The 15,934-nt window shown below is 39.4% G+C and overlaps 1 protein-coding gene across 1 annotated transcript in view; it reads right to left on the reverse strand.

Moving 5' to 3' along the window:
• The window catches only part of PCNX2 (pecanex 2), a 238,070-nt gene that overhangs the window by 20,750 nt on the left and 201,386 nt on the right, over nt 1–15,934 (reverse strand). Inside the window, exons 26-28 of the mRNA XM_074948848.1 lie at nt 13,268–13,521; nt 10,052–10,285; nt 7,571–7,674 (exon numbers count right to left, since the gene is read on the reverse strand). Of these exons, the coding sequence (XP_074804949.1) occupies nt 7,571–7,674; nt 10,052–10,285; nt 13,268–13,521 (592 nt within the window). The remainder of the gene's footprint in view (nt 1–7,570; nt 7,675–10,051; nt 10,286–13,267; nt 13,522–15,934) is intronic.

Below are 15,934 nucleotides of genomic sequence, written 5' to 3' on the forward strand. Positions count from 1 at the left end.
GTCCAGAGCTGGAGCATAGCAAAGAGGGGTGTGCTGACAGTGAGCTGATCATGGCTCCCTGATTCTGCTCTGTTCAGCCTTGGCAGACAAAGCCACAGAGGGGCTGCTTTAATCTACATGTAACATCTTTAAAGGCATAGTGGAGTCTTGCTTCATTGTGCCTCCCCTCCCCTCCCCCTATCCCCCTTATGATAGGCAGTGCAGCCCAGATGGGGAAGGAGGCGGTGGTGGTCACAGATCATGGAGCAGAGCCAGCTGCCTCCATCAGCTTTACTGGAGCCAGAGATTCCCCTGCACAGAGGAATTCTCCGGGGCAATCTCCAGCTGGGTGGAGTAATGCAGCACAAAGTGAACTCTGCAGACCCGAGAATCCCTCAAAGTTTGAGGAACCCAGTTAATTTCAGGGCTCTCTCATTTCTTATTTTCTGGATTACAAAATACTGTTTTGTTTTTCTTAATCTTCAGCAGATATCTGGTCCTCACAACTTCTCCAAAACAATGACACTTGGGGACTCTTTACTGGAAGACATTGACATATCTGGAATTTTTCCAGAGTCCAAATTTATATTAAAGATTCTAAAATGTAGACTTTTTTTCTTTTTGAAGGATTAATGAACATATTTCTTTCTTTTTTTAACTCTCATACACAAAACCCCCTACACTAAATGAAAAATGACATTTACACCTGAATAAACTAATGGTAATATGATGTCATTCTTCAAATTACCCTGCTGAGATGTGCAAGATGCTGCCTAAATACAATTTAAGAGCATATGTGATTTGCATAGCAACGTTCTGCTTCCTTAATGAGTAAATTTATTGTCAGGTTTCAGAGTAACAGCCGTGTTAGTCTGTATTCGCAAAAAGAAAAGGAGTACTTGTGGCACCTTAGAGACTAACCAATTTATTTGAGCATGAGCTTTCGTGAGCTACAGCTCACTTCATCGGATGCATACTGTGGAAACTGCAGAAGACATTATATACACAGAGACCATGAAACAATACCTCTTCCCACCCCACTCTCCTGCTGGTAATAGCTTATCTAAAGTGATCATCAAGTTGGGCCATTTCCAGCACAAATCCAGGTTTTCTCACCCTCCGCCCCCCCCCCCCCAAACTCACTCTCCTGCTGGTAATAGCCCATCCAAAGTGACCACTCTCTTCACAATGTGTATGATAATCAAGGTGGGCCATTTCCTGCACAAATCCAGGTTCTCTCACCCCCTCACCCCCCTCCAAAAACCACACACACAAACTCACTCTCCTGCTGGTAATAGCCTATCCAAAGTGACCACTCTCCTTACAACGTGCATGAAAATCAAGGTGGGCCATTTCCAGCACAAATACAGGTTTTCTCACTCCCCCCCCCCTTTTTTCCAAAAAACACACACACACAAACTCACTCTCCTGCTGGTAATAGCTTATCCAAAGTGACCACTCTCCCTACAATGTGCATGATAATCAAGCTGGGCCATTTCCAGCACAAATCCAGGTTTTCTCACCTTCCGCCCCCCCCAACACACACACAAACTCACTCTCCTGCTGGCAATAGCTCATCCAAACTGACCACTCTCCCCACAATGTGCATGACAGTCAAGGAGGGCCACTTCCAGCATAAATCCAAGTTTAACCAGAACGTCTGGGGGGGTGGGGGTGGGGTAGGAAAAAACAAGGGGAAATAGCCACTCCCAGTCTCTATTCAAGCCCAAATTAATAGTATCCAATTTGCAAATGAATTCCAATTCAGCAGTTTCTCGCTGGACTCTGGATTTGAAGTTTTTTTGTTGTAAGATAGCGACCTTCATGTCTGTGATTGCATGACCAGAGAGACTGAAGTGTTCTCCGACTGGTTTATGAATGTTATAATTCTTGACATCTGATTTGTGTCCATTTATTCTTTTACGTAGAGACTGTCCAGTGTGACCAATGTACATGGCAGAGGGGCATTGCTGGCACATGATGGCATATATCACATTGGTGGATGTGCAGGTGAACAAGCCTCTGATAGTGTGGCTGATGTTATTAGGCCCTGTGATGGTGTCCCCTGAATAGATATGTGGGCACAGTTGGCAACGGGCTTTGTTGCAAGGATAGGTTCCTGGGCTAGTGGTTCTGTTGTGTGGTATGTGGTTGTTGGGGAGTATTCGCTTCAGGTTGGGGGGCTGTCTGTAGGCAAGGACTGGCCTGTCTCCCAAGATTTGTGAGAGTGTTGGGTCATCCTTCAGGATAGGTTGTAGATCCTTAATAATGCGTTGGAGGGGTTTTAGTTGGGGGCTGAAGGTGACAGCTAGTGGCGTTCTTTTATTTTCTTTGTTAGGCCTGTCCTGTAGTAGGTGACTTCTGGGATTTATTTTATTTATTTTATTATTTTATTTATTTATTTATTAAATTTATTGTGTAATCTAGTATTAATGCTGGGGTTGTAATGACATTTACATGAACAGGCACACTGAAAAATTATTTACATACATTATATAAGAAGATTTAAAATCTTGGTTTACACAATAACATTTACTGATTATAGATTGGACAAAAATCTTGTGTAAATGAGTGTAAACTGATAGTTTACATCCACTGTGCAAACTTCCATTTTGATGTAAGCGTGTGCAGCTCAACACAGCTTTTTGAACACTACTTTTGCATTATTATTTTTTGTTAAGTACCAGCATGCTCAGCACTCCCTAAGTCACATAAAGGGCCATTTACATTAGTGTAAATCCAAAGTAATTTTGGTGCAATCAATGGAATTACTTCAGATTTACACCAGTGTAACAGAGATTAGAATATAGCCCAAAGAGTATATACATTAGCTTCACAGATTCTCTACTGATTCATTCACATCTGTCAGAATTCTGTGCCTCCTCCCATGAGATCTACTGAATAGAAAAAGCTAGCACTCTACAATCCTGACTACCTGTTACATCTCAGGTTTTCCTAATGGGAATTCATAGAGAACCTCTAGAAAGTATGTAGACAGGGATCACAGAAGGGGAAGTTTCCACTGTGTTATTGTATAGCACAAAGGAAAGTACAAGTGGAGGTCCCAAGTTATTTCTGAACACCCTACCTATGATTGTATCTAAGTCAAAGAAAGCCCATACATAATCTTTTAGCATTTGGACATGGCAGAGAATGTTTCAGTGGTCCTGACCTCTTACAAATTGGGGCTAAGTCCCTTTAGTCATTTTATACACCACTAACACATATCTTGGTCTAGGTTTACCAACTATTACCCATTTGAATGTAATCTGTGCACCAAACCCAAACTAATTTAAAAAATAAAAAACATTAATCCAATAAGATCGGCAATATGCCCTGACGTCCTTCCATGGAAAAGGGCTGAATTTTTGCCTTTCCCATGGCAAAGAGTTTATCTGTGTCTTCCAGTATCAAATGCATACTTGTCCTACCTTCTCTTCCCTCAGTTTGTTTTAATACAGCACTGCAATACAATCCAAGTCCTCAACATTGTTCCTTTGAGTAGACAAAAAGTCTCAACACTAATACAATGCCAGTATAATCTGGGTATATTACTATACGAGTTCCATTGAATTCTGGCTTCTTTGTGTTCCTAACAACTTGTGACAGTGTTTCAAGTGGTAAACATGATAAATATGATAAGAACTATGCTTGGTGCAGAAGAGAGTGGATCTGTAGTTTTCTTTGTTGGTAACAGCCTTGATGTCAACAGGGAAATATTCCCACCTTGGTACCAACTTTAGCGTTGTTTTTCTCAGAGTCCCTATAACAGCCATATATACTTTATTCTGACCTTTTTCTTCAGTTCATCTCTATGTGCTTCTTTTTAAAAAGGACCCTCAAAGACAGAGATATATTATTTCAACATGGCCCTAAGACATTTGTTCCAGATGAGTCACTCCATAGCCTGGATTTTGGTAGTAGGCTTCATTGTTTAAAAAATCTATTCTGAGAGATTCTGAGTTTATTATAAGATTTATGAATTAAAAAGATAGGCTAAGTGAAAGGTTTCTAGGGATGTGTCTTGTGAGGTGGTAGCAAAGAAGATATTGGCAAAACTATCTTATGTCTCACTTTAAGCCCTTTTTTTTTTGTTAACACATACCCTTGCAAGGTACTATTGTCCACAACACTGGTCAGCTCATTAGTACAATCTTACTAAAATGAAAAACTTAATTGGAGGTACCAAAATATCTATAAGAGGACAACAAAATCATCATAATACTGATATAGTTGTACAACCACGTGGCTACTTCATATCTCATGTATATGCTTCTCCCACCTCCCAAGAAAGGTATTGTTAAGTATGAAGTAGGCTCAGGAAAAGAGACATCCAATTAGCTGGTAATGCTTCTGTGTGTGTGAGTACCTAGTACCTACCTCCAGTGGTCACAATTAAAATGTGTACAAAAGCCTTTGCAGGTAATGAACCTTACCTGCAGTATTCTCTCTATATTAAACTTAGGGAAGACTGAGATAAAATTATCTATTTGCAGTAGCAAAGATATTATTGGCAGCCACTCCATCTATCTACTAACCATCCAGGCTGATTAAATGTAGCTGCCTTTGCTAGAGTGCTGATGCACAGTAATGGAGAGTTCGGTCCCTGAGGGTAACAGCTCTGGAGCAATGCTTTTAGGCAGCTTTACTGGTATCTATATATGCATTTCTAATGCCCTCATCACTGTGGTATATCTATTGGTAGGCACAGACCAAGACCGCTTTAATCTTTTCCCTGAAAATCTCATCTGTGCACATCAGTTTTTCCACAAAGTCCACATATTCTAAAATTAGATTCGCAGAGAAAATAGTGTAACTTTGGGAGAGACTGGAATATTGCTCGCTTACTAAAAATCACATTAATTTGAGTGGTTAAAAGCAAAAAGAAAAAAAGTCAACCTGATCCAAAATAAAGAAGCAAGGGAGCATGCAGCTGTTAATAGAAACGAGAAAAAAACCTCTCAAGAAAGCAGGGAAAAGCAACACACTGAGAAATAAGCAATGTGGGCCATGAATGTTTTGAGTCATTGGCTCAAAGAGGAAGACATAAAAGCAGACTTTATAGACATCTCAAATAAAGATGAGAAAGCTAAAACAAATATTTAAAGTATTGCTTTGTCTTGAGAAGGGACAGGCTTATAACATAAAATGCTTTCAAAGTAATACAAGTTGCTGGTGTGTGGCTAGACTGCACGACTTCTAGCAGCATGGCTGTAGCGACACAGCCATGTAACTAAAAGCTGTGTAGTGTAGACATAGCCGTGGTTTAATGGACTTTAATTTATGCACACTGAACTTCACATCTTTAGTTGATTCACCTTAAATTTCCTCAGTATCTCCCTATAGACATAGCCTTAGGGTGAGTCTACAGAAGAGTTTTTGGTCATGCTGTAACTTGAGCTAATTGATTGCCAATTAGCACAAATTAACTGTAAATGTTAGTATAGATATTCAGAAAAAACTTGTGAATTCGAGTAGGCTTTCCACAAATGCTTGTTCCTCTTTGTGGTTCATCAAGACTCATGGCAGGGTGAACCACAAGCAGAAACACACATTGTAGAGGTTCTACAGTAGACTTTACAATCCTGTTAGCTACCTTGAGTTAATTAGCAATTGCCATAGACTTCCTGTGTGACCCTGGTCAAGTAATTTAACCTCTCTGTGCCTCAGTTCCCCATCTGTAAAATGGGGATAATAGCATTGCCCACCTTACAGCGCAGTTGTGAGGGAAAAATACATTAAAGCCTGTGAGACATTTAGATACTATGGTGATGGGGGCAAAAAAAAATACTGCAAAACGGATGGAATTAGATCAAGTTACAGGACAAACACACTAGTGTAGATATAGTCTTATATTAGTACCACCAGCTCCAATGATTGTCAATATTTAACGTGTCAATTTGTTTCAGCACCAACCTTTTGCCTTTGTCTTGCTATCTGTAGGTCTTATATTCCCAGACCTTCACAAGTGGTAATGTATTGTGTGCATTCCAGTAGAGCCTAAGGGCCCCAGCCAAGGGTCAGGGCCTTGTTGTGCTAGGCAGTATACAGAAAGAAGTATACAGACAGTCCTTGTCTCAGACAGCTTACTATCTAAGTTTATGCAGTGTTGTTGTAGCCATGTCAGTCCCAGGATATTAGAGAGGCAAGGTGGGTGAGGTAATATCTTTTATTTGGACCAACTTCTGTTCATGAGAGTATGTTTCCTAGACCCGAAGAAGAGCTCTGTGTGAGCTCAAAAACTTGTGCCTCTTCCCAACACAAGTTGGTCCAATAAAAGCTATTACCTCACCCACCTTGTCTCTTTACATTTCTGATAGGATTCAACAAGTGGACAAAAACAGACCAATGGGAAGGATGAGATAAGAGCAGAATGAACGTGGTGTACATCATCAGTAGTCTCAGCTTAAATTTTTTTTTCCCCCGAGAGCACACTGCTTGCCTACAATCTGCTACCTAGGGGATACTTATAAGTCATTGCCCTAATGCTGAATTTACTCTAAATGAGATTTTTTTGGAGCTCTAAGACTAGGTTTCCTTTGTCTGAGGGGATGCCTTTCTGATATTTAAGTGGTCCCTTGCTCACTCCATTCAAATATCTTCTAAGTCTAAGAAGTGTAAAGGGTGTGGACCTTTTGTCATTGGCTTTGTGTCCATTTAGTCCCCATAAATCCAAGACATTCCTTTAGAAATCAATGATCCTACTACTTTTCCAGGCAACTGTATCCATTTAGCAAGCAACACCACTCTCCTAATCATGCAACACTGGTATCTAGAGCAGAGGCTGTGACTTGTTTCCCTGGGTGATTCAAATATCCTTGATACGGATAGAATCAGCTCAAACCCCACACCCCGTTGAAGTAGCAATAATTTTATTTATAAAGCACCCTTTATATTTCCGAGCTGCTCAGGCTAAACAACAATAATTAAGACATCATAAAACACAAACTATCAAGAGCCAAATAAACCAGATTCACTAGTGAAGGTGGGAGATGAAGAGAGTCCTATACCTGGGCCAAGCATAATGAAAACTGAACACATCTCTCAAAGAGAAGTGTTTTGAAACAACATATAGAAGTGGAGAAGAATGACCTGAGGTGCATGCTCTGAAGCTGGAGACTGAGGAAAGCTCCACAAAGCTCCATCAAGTCATCCTATTGCACAACAAAAGGGAACACAGCTCTGTTGAACCTAGGAAGCCTACAGATTTATTATTTAGCCTATGAATCCATGTCTCGCTGCAACCCTCTACTGACAGGTCAACTGCCAGACAATTTAGCAGCTTCTTGCCCTTTTGAGAAGGTCATCATTGCAGTATCTCACGTCAAGATTCAACCGAAAATGAATAATTACTCTGCCATGTATGATTTTATTTTGTTAAATAAAAAACCCGTAATATTCATTATGTACATGTTACAGAGACAAAAGGTGGTCAAGGACAGAGTTTAAAATTAATTTATGGATAAAATAGCCCTTGTCTCTAATGATCTTTTAGCTTTCATAATATGTGAAAGAGCCAAACATCTTCTCATTTTAAGACAAGGAAACTCCTGAGTCCCTGGAAAACTTTTACTACATTTCTAGAAATTACCTGATGGCCATATTGTGGGCTGCTGTTCCCAAAGCTCTTCTACCCAGAATACACAGGGCAAAGGAAAGAGTTACTAAAGGAGAATCCTCATCACTATCCAGATGCTGCAAAGGTTTAAGGACAGTGTGTTAGTTCTACATGCAACCTTATAAAAAAGTGTTACGACAATCCTATAATTAAAACAGATCAACGCATGACTAAATTCATAAGACTTATGCTGTCATGTAACTATACCCAAACAAAGCACTCTGCTGTGCAATTAAACAGAATAGGAAGGATGATCATCATGACTGAGGGTCTGCTGCTAAACAAATGAAAGCTCATTTAGAGTAATGGCTGGAAACAAGAAGTTTTAATATGAGTTGGCTGGATCCCAGGGTTTGTGCTTTAGTGATCAGAGTCTTGGAAAGAGGCTGATGAGCATCACTGAGGAATGAATACATCTGTTTCCACATGGGAAGCAGGATGTGTCTGAAATCCATACTCTGTGTTCAGATCTTAAAAGCACAATCTGGCTCTGAGACAATCTGTAAGATTGGGCCTTTACTGACTGACATCATCAGTTATATCAATGATGACAATGACATCATATTTCGACAAGTGATCAACCATTTGCTTTACATTCACCACCTCAGCAGACCCTTTTCTACAACTCTTCCAAAAAGCTTGACATCAAACAGGAGGGAAATTACATACCAGGAGTTTAAATTTTGCTCTGCTTCAGCCCATACATTGATGAATTCTTCTTGTTGTCCTTACCTTGTTCCTGAAACTGAGGCAAACATTTTGCAACTCCCTCTATAAAGTACACTGATCTTCAGAGCTGTGCGGTGCAGTGCAGCTCTATTTTATACAGCATCTTCCACACAAACTGTTTCACAACATGTTTCACAGTATTAAAAAATACAAGAGAGACGCAAATTGCAGAGAACAGTTGTGTAGAGACATTTGGTACGGTTTCCAAGGCCACCAAGAGGATTTGGATGCCCAGGTCCCATGAACTTCAATGAAAACTGCATTATAAATCAATAAACTTTGAAAATCTCAACAACTGTATGGAGAAAATAATTAAAGCACTTAACAATAAGGGAGGGAGAAACAAGTTAAGATGGAGAGCAGAAATATTCCAAGATATAAATATTTAAAGAGAGGTGGAGTATTGATGAAGCAGAGAAATTCAGGAAAGTTGTTCCAGACGTCAAGAAATAGAGGAGAATGTCCTTGCATTACAAAAGGGAGAGGAGGCAGGGTCAAAGGGCCCAACCCTGCGAAGGACTGAGCATCTCTCTTGGGAGGTGATGAATGTCCCTTCAACTCAAGAGCTTAGCACCTCCCAACAGATGCTCAGCACTTGGCAGTGTAGGCGCTAAACGAGTGCAGAAAGCAGACAGAAGAATAGAGAAAGAAATAAGTTCTGTGAGAGAGAGTACAGAAAGTCCAGGTAGAGATTTAAAAATAATAGTCAAGGTGAAAGCAGAAGCAGATGAAGACACAGCGGAGAAATTCAATGGAACTGGAATCAAAGTCGTATCTAGATGGGAAATAGTGTGGAAGCCGTGATAGGTAGGTTTACAGACATGACAGACGGGAGAAGGAGTATTAAGAGTCAAGGAAGAGCCAGACTTGTGGACAGTGGCAGCAATGGAACGTGCAAATCAACAATACCAAGTGCACAAATAATATGATGTGATGGGTGAAAAAACTGTGTTGGGGATTTATTTGCACTGCCATCAGTAATCTGAGAATACTCAATAAAATGTGCATGTCTCTGACTCTATTTTACTCTGTGTGCTGTCAACAGAATCCCACTGAAATTTAAGGATGCATTTTAGTTGGGAATGGCTGAACATCCACTATCTGAGGGCTCAGAATGTAAGAACAGGTAACTGTAAGCTCCCACTTGGCTCTCTAGAGTTGAATGGTAATTTTCCACAGTTTTGCAATAACGTGTCAGATTTGTATCAGGACTTCTCAGATTTGACCTGTGCTCTTGGATAAATGGTATACTTCTTTAGCAGTTGAAGGTTTTACCCATTTGTCACTGGAATGGTATTTTTTTCTAAATTTGCAATCATATATTGCATTGGACCTAAAGCATTGAAATGATGATAATTTGGGCATTCTGACCCTATCTCTGGTATTCCTTGAGTGGGACTCTCCCTAACGAAGAGAAATAATACTTTCTGAAAAGGTGTAAATGCAGGGTTACTGCAGAGAACAAAACTAACGATGGTGGGGGAAGTGTATTCAAAGAAAACTGTTCAAAATTCAAAGATTCACTCCCTTTGGAATGTCTTTCACTCATATTTTCATTATAATATTCCCTACAAACATTTTTCTATGGTACAAAAACATACATTTTCCCACAGTGTTATGCTGTACAGTTTAGACAGAAATGAATATACTTGTATTATTCTTGAGTCAACAGAAGAGTAACTATTCAGTAATTCAATGTTCTAGGTGTTAAAGACATACACTTACCTCCCTTCTTTTTCCAGCACAGTACTGAATCCAGTCAAGATAAACACTGCAGAAGCTAGCTCTGGTTATTCCTTGAAGACATGGAACATAGTCCTCATCAATGTTAATGTTGAACATTGCAAGGTCACGTTCAATGTAATGCCATTTGGCATAAGGCTGTAGTGTCTTCTGGATTGATTCATCTTTTATCCAGTGTGAGATTTTGGGTGAACTTGCTGTAAAGTATATTATACTCTGTTGACAAAATGTAAAGTGGTTAGTCATTGTACCTGTGTTTAAACCAGAAACAGCTCATTTACAACACAGAAGAGAACAAATCAGAATAAGAAGATGACACTGACTATCCATAATCTTATGTAATATTCTTGCTACTTGCCATCATTGACTCATAAGAGTATTTTATTTTGTGTGATTGTTATAATTTATGTCTAAATGAGAAAGAAGTCAGCTAAATACTAACAGAATTTAAATGAATGAAACTTAAAAAGAATATTAATCACAAGCATCATACTCTGAATAGTGTAGATAGTGTCAAGGGGAAGTTATTGGAAAATGTGGCTGTGTCTACAGTGTATACCATAAAGGATGATGATGATGATAAAAGCTTATACATATTTTTCAAAAACAGTATGCAGTTTTATATGGTCATAAATGTTTGCTTTTTCCCAAGCGAACTTTCAGATTTCTGAGGGTGCAGTTTCCCCATTTCTTCAACAAGAACACATCCATCAATTTAACTATTAAATAAGAACTTGCAAGAGTGTAGAATATAGCTCTGAAAAACCCTCTTTTAATTGCTGTCTTCCCTCTGCAATAATAATTTTGTTTTTGCTGCCTATTGATTGTATAATAAGAAGAAAAATGGGATCTCTTTAATACTTATGCTTAACACAAGAGCTGACTGGTGGGCTATTCCATTTCATGGCAAATTCAGAGGTTTCAAATTTTGTTTTTGTTTCACAGTGGAACAAAGGATGTTTTCTAAGAAATCTGGTGCAATGTAAATGGCACTTCAATTTTGACAAACCAAGAGTTAAATCAAAGCAAAATATTGAACAGATTCTAACACCTGCCAAATGATATGCTGTGAACACCACAGAACCTGAAGCCTACTGGAAACACAACCACTCACATACCTCACTACTGCATATCTTTTAGTCCTGCTACATGCTAGCTCCCCTGTGAACACCCATAGGTTGGATGCTCTAAACTACCAAATTACCTTTCTGTTAAACTCTGCCTCCTCTGACTTCTTCTGATGACCTCATATTATCAACTCCTTAAATTCTTCCAAAAAACAACAACGAGGAATCCTTGTGACACCTTAGAGACTAACAAATTTATTTGGGAATAAGCTTTCGTGGGCTACAGCCCACTTCATCAGATGCATGGAGTGGAAAATATAGTAGCAGGTATATATACACAGTACATGAAAAGATGGGAGTTGCCTTACCAAGTCGGGGGGTCAGTGCTAATGAGACAATTCAATTAACAGCAGAATACCAAGGGAGGAAAAATCGCTTTTGTAGTGGTAATGAGGGTGGCCCATTTCAAACAGTTGACAAGAAGGTGTAAGTAACAGTAGAGGGAAATTAGTTTTTGTAATGACCCATCCACTCCCAGTCTTTATTCAGGCCTAATTTGATGGTGTCCAGTTTGCAAATTAATTGCAGTTCTGCAGTTTCTCGTTGGAGTCTGTTTTTGAAGTTTTTTTGTTGAAGAATTGCCACTTTTAAGTCTGTTATTGAGTGACCAGGGAGATTGAAATGTTCTCCTACTGGTTTTTGAATGTTATAATTCCTGATGTCAGATTTGTGTCCATTTATTCTTTTGCGTAGAGACTGTCCAGTTTGGCCAATGTACATGGCAGAGGGGCATTGCTGGCACATGATGGCATATATCACCTTGGTAGATGTGCAGGTGAACGAGCCCCTGATGGTGCGGCTGATGTGGTTAGGTCCTATGATGGTGTCCCTCGAATAGATATGTGGACAGAGTTGGCACCGAGGTTTGTTGCAGGGTTTGGTTCCTGGGTTAGTGTTTTTGTTGTGTGGTGAGTATTTGCTTCAGGTTTGGGGGCTGTCTGTAAGCGAGGACTGGCCTGTCTCCCTAGGTCTGTGAGAGTGAGGAATTGTCCTTCAGGATAGGTTGTAGATCCTTGATGATGCGCTGGAGAGGTTTTAGTTGGGGGCTGTAGGTGATGGCTAGTGGCATTCTGTTACTTTCTTTATTGGGCCTGTTTTGTAGTAGGTGACTTCTGGGTACCAGACAGAGTTGGCATCGGGGTTTGTTGCCCATGTACACTGGCCAAACTGGACAGTCTCTACACAAAAGAATACTGCGAATACGCAGTATTCTTTTGTGTAGAGATTGTCCAGTTTGGCCAATATATATACATACACACCTGCTACTGTATTTTCCACTCTATGCATCTGATGAAGTGGGTTCTAGCCCAGGAAAGCTTATGCCCAAATAAATTTGTTAGTCTCTAAGGTGCCACAAGGACTCCTCGTTGTTTTTGCTGATACAGACTAACATGGCTACCACTCTTAAATTCTTCTATAGTTTAGAGAGCTAAAGAAAAAAATGTAACTTGCCAAATACAGCTGTTCAGTACTTTAAAACTAATGAACCAATTTGAGTCTAACTAGGCTTGTTTTACAGATTTCACTGAGCCTTAAAAGTTAAGCCAAGCATGAAGATTCTAATGTACTGAGAGTTGCACACAAGTTTAAGTTTAGGTATGGTTTTAAAAAAATAGTTGAACTGGTGCAAATGGCTATGCAGACATTCTTATTTCAATTTAAAAACAGCATATTTCAGTTTAGCTTAAGTCAATTAGGAACAGGTTTAAACTAACCACTTTTAACTTGAAATATGAGTGTCTGCTTAGTTAAATCAGTGCAAGATTATATGTGGACTGTATATAAAATTGTTTAAGAAATTCCCATTTGTGTTTTATATAAAAGTCAAAATAAATGAACAAAGTGATTCAGTAGTCTTGATTCTCACTGTACTGTTCATTTACCTAACAATCACACTCTTCACTAATTTACAATGGGTCTCCCAATCAGTGCAAATTAGCAAAGTTCTACTGTAAACCCTGCTATTTAAAATGTAATACTTCTTATAGATAAACTTCATTCTCTGTCTTTTGAAGACTGTAAATTTCCTACCTAGGAATAGTAGGTAGAACTCACTTCACTTATACTGTACCTTTATGTAATATCTGATGAGTATTCTTCGCAGATCAAACACTTGTAGCATTGTGGCAGCATTGTTATCAATGATGCTATATCCTTCCAGTATATATTGGGTTCGTGTTATTTCCCATGTCAGCCATCGGAGGTTAAAGGCTGCGTTGCATGATAGCAAGTGAGGCAAGTGACCTGGCTGACAGCAGCAGCAGCCTTCATTGTCTTCATCTCCTTCTGTTATAGCTTCCACTTCTCTCTGCTGGCAATATGTTCCTTGAGAGTTAGAAAGGATAACACAATGGCAATTATGGGAGGAAGAAACGAAGACCCTGTTCAAAGCTAAAAGTGTAACCAAATACTTCAAGCACTTAATTAAAGGCAAATAAAAAAGAGCTACAATAATTAATTAAATGTGAAAATTGATCTGTATAAAGCAGAGAATAATGAGGGATACATCATTTATTTACTACTTCAATCCAAAAGGCTCAATCTCGTGGTCTGGGTGTCCTGGCATGATTACACAATATCACATAATGGACTACACAATCTCCCCTAATAAAAACTCACCAGAAACCAGCCATAAAGACTTAGAATGAATTGCCAACTTGAATACATCTAACTTATCTAAGTATTCACATCCTGCAACTTGGCAGGGGGTTAGACTTACACCAGGCATGTTAACAAACCCCTTTCAGTCCTCAACCCACTTCCCCCAAAATGCACAAAAGACAAACACAGATTTTGCAGTATGTCACAAGTAGAGGTTGGTGAATAATTCATTTTGTTGGGTCAACCAGCAAAGTGAATCCACATCTCCCACCTCCCAGGTGAGTGTCTTAACCACCAAGTGAGAGTCATTCCCACTCTCTCCCCCTTTGGCCCAATAAATATTTAGGAATTAATAAAAAGTGGAAATTGAGAACCATCCATCCCACAATAACCTGTAGCCTGGTGATTTGGATGCTCACTTGGGAGGGAGATCTGAGTTCAAGTTTCTGCTCCCGAATGCAGGTTCAAACCTGAGTCTCCCACATCCTATGCAAGTGTTCTAAGCACTGGACTAAAGGTTACAAAGGAACAGACAGACCCATGTGCTGGTCTGGAAAACTTTTCAATGGCCAAAGCTAGCAGGTCAAATTCTCCAATAGTTTCAGTCAGCTGAAGCTGCATTTTTTGGTAAATAAACTAGAGGAGACTAACCAACCTGGGTTCTGGCAGGTCAGCTGGGTGGTAGATTCCAGACAGACTGTCCAGCCAGCAGCTCCCTCTCAATTAATTCAAAGCAGCTTCAGCTTAACTGCCTCCATTGATAGCTACTGTGAGAGTTGACCATGAGGAGAGAAGTACGCTATTACCTATGGTCTTGAAGCAGGCGATTACCTATGGTCTTTAAATAAAGATTGGATATAATTTTTAGAAAAATATGCTCTAGCTCATCCAGAAGTAATGGGCTTGATGCAGGAAACATTTGATGACATTCTAAGTCTCATTTTATGAAGGAGGTCAGAGTAGATTATCATAACAGTTCCCTCCAGTCTTAAAATCCATTCATCTCGTCCCAAACAAGTTACAGCACTAAAAATCAAAGCCAAAACATTGAACGGCACCAGGAAACCCATATGTAACCAGTGCAGCTCACAGAACATCTGTGTTATGTACTATTGATGCATGGCTTGGTTTAGTGAGCACATTTACCCATGTTATGGACCATTTCAAAACCTATGTGACCACATAAATCCAACATAAACCCTATTCTGAGGCCGTAAGTCAGCTTTAAGTGGTGCATAAATCTTGAATGGACCCTTTGCAAATGGTGAATTTCACTCAATAAGAGAGTGGTTGAATTCAGCTTTCAACTGATCGTAATAGTCGAGAAAGTTGCTGGAGATGTCATTCATCAGAGAGAAGACCTACTCAGTTAAATTTTACCTGGCCAAACAGGACACTGGCAGCACAACACTTTGGATATGAAGCAAAGGTGACCGTGGTTACAGGCAGTTTCTTGTTTGCTGTTTACGATTTCTATTACAAGATCATCATCATTTTCTTTAGCTTAATCACTAGCTGATTTACTTTTGCAGCTCCATCATCATTTAGCTTTAATTTTGATGGGCAGAGCAACATAGACTGTTGCTCTTCACATGCCAGCAAGTATACCCCAGATGATGCACAATGTTTCTATAGTTAAAAAATAGAACAAAAACTCACTAGTTTAAAAAAGACTGTGGGCTTTTTCTTTTGGTTAGCATTGGTTAATAGTGATTTCTATAGCTCCTAATGAGAATGTGATTGCTTTAGATCACATAAACAAAAAGTAGAACTACCACACAACACCCAATTTGGTGAAATCCCCCTTGAGGATTTATTATGGGCCAACTTCCCTTCTCATCTATGCATATGAACACACTGAAGTCAATTTTGTTGCACCCATGTAACAGAGAAGAATTTGGCTATATCAGTGTTTAATAATTAGCATTGTTGTTTAGATTGAGGTAACACTCAGAGTGTGCTCAGTGCTTTCTAAACACAGATGATGATATAGGGTGAAATCCTGGCCCCAATGAAGCTAATAGCAAAACATTTCAAAATATATTGCTATATAAATGTATTTAAGTTCTCCTCCATATACATCCTAAGATCTAATAATCCAATTAGCAAAAGTATCTAGAAAATAAGGTGGTGGTGG

This window comes from Natator depressus, chromosome 3 (genome assembly GCF_965152275.1).
Source record: "Natator depressus isolate rNatDep1 chromosome 3, rNatDep2.hap1, whole genome shotgun sequence".
NCBI lineage: Eukaryota > Metazoa > Chordata > Testudines > Cheloniidae > Natator > Natator depressus.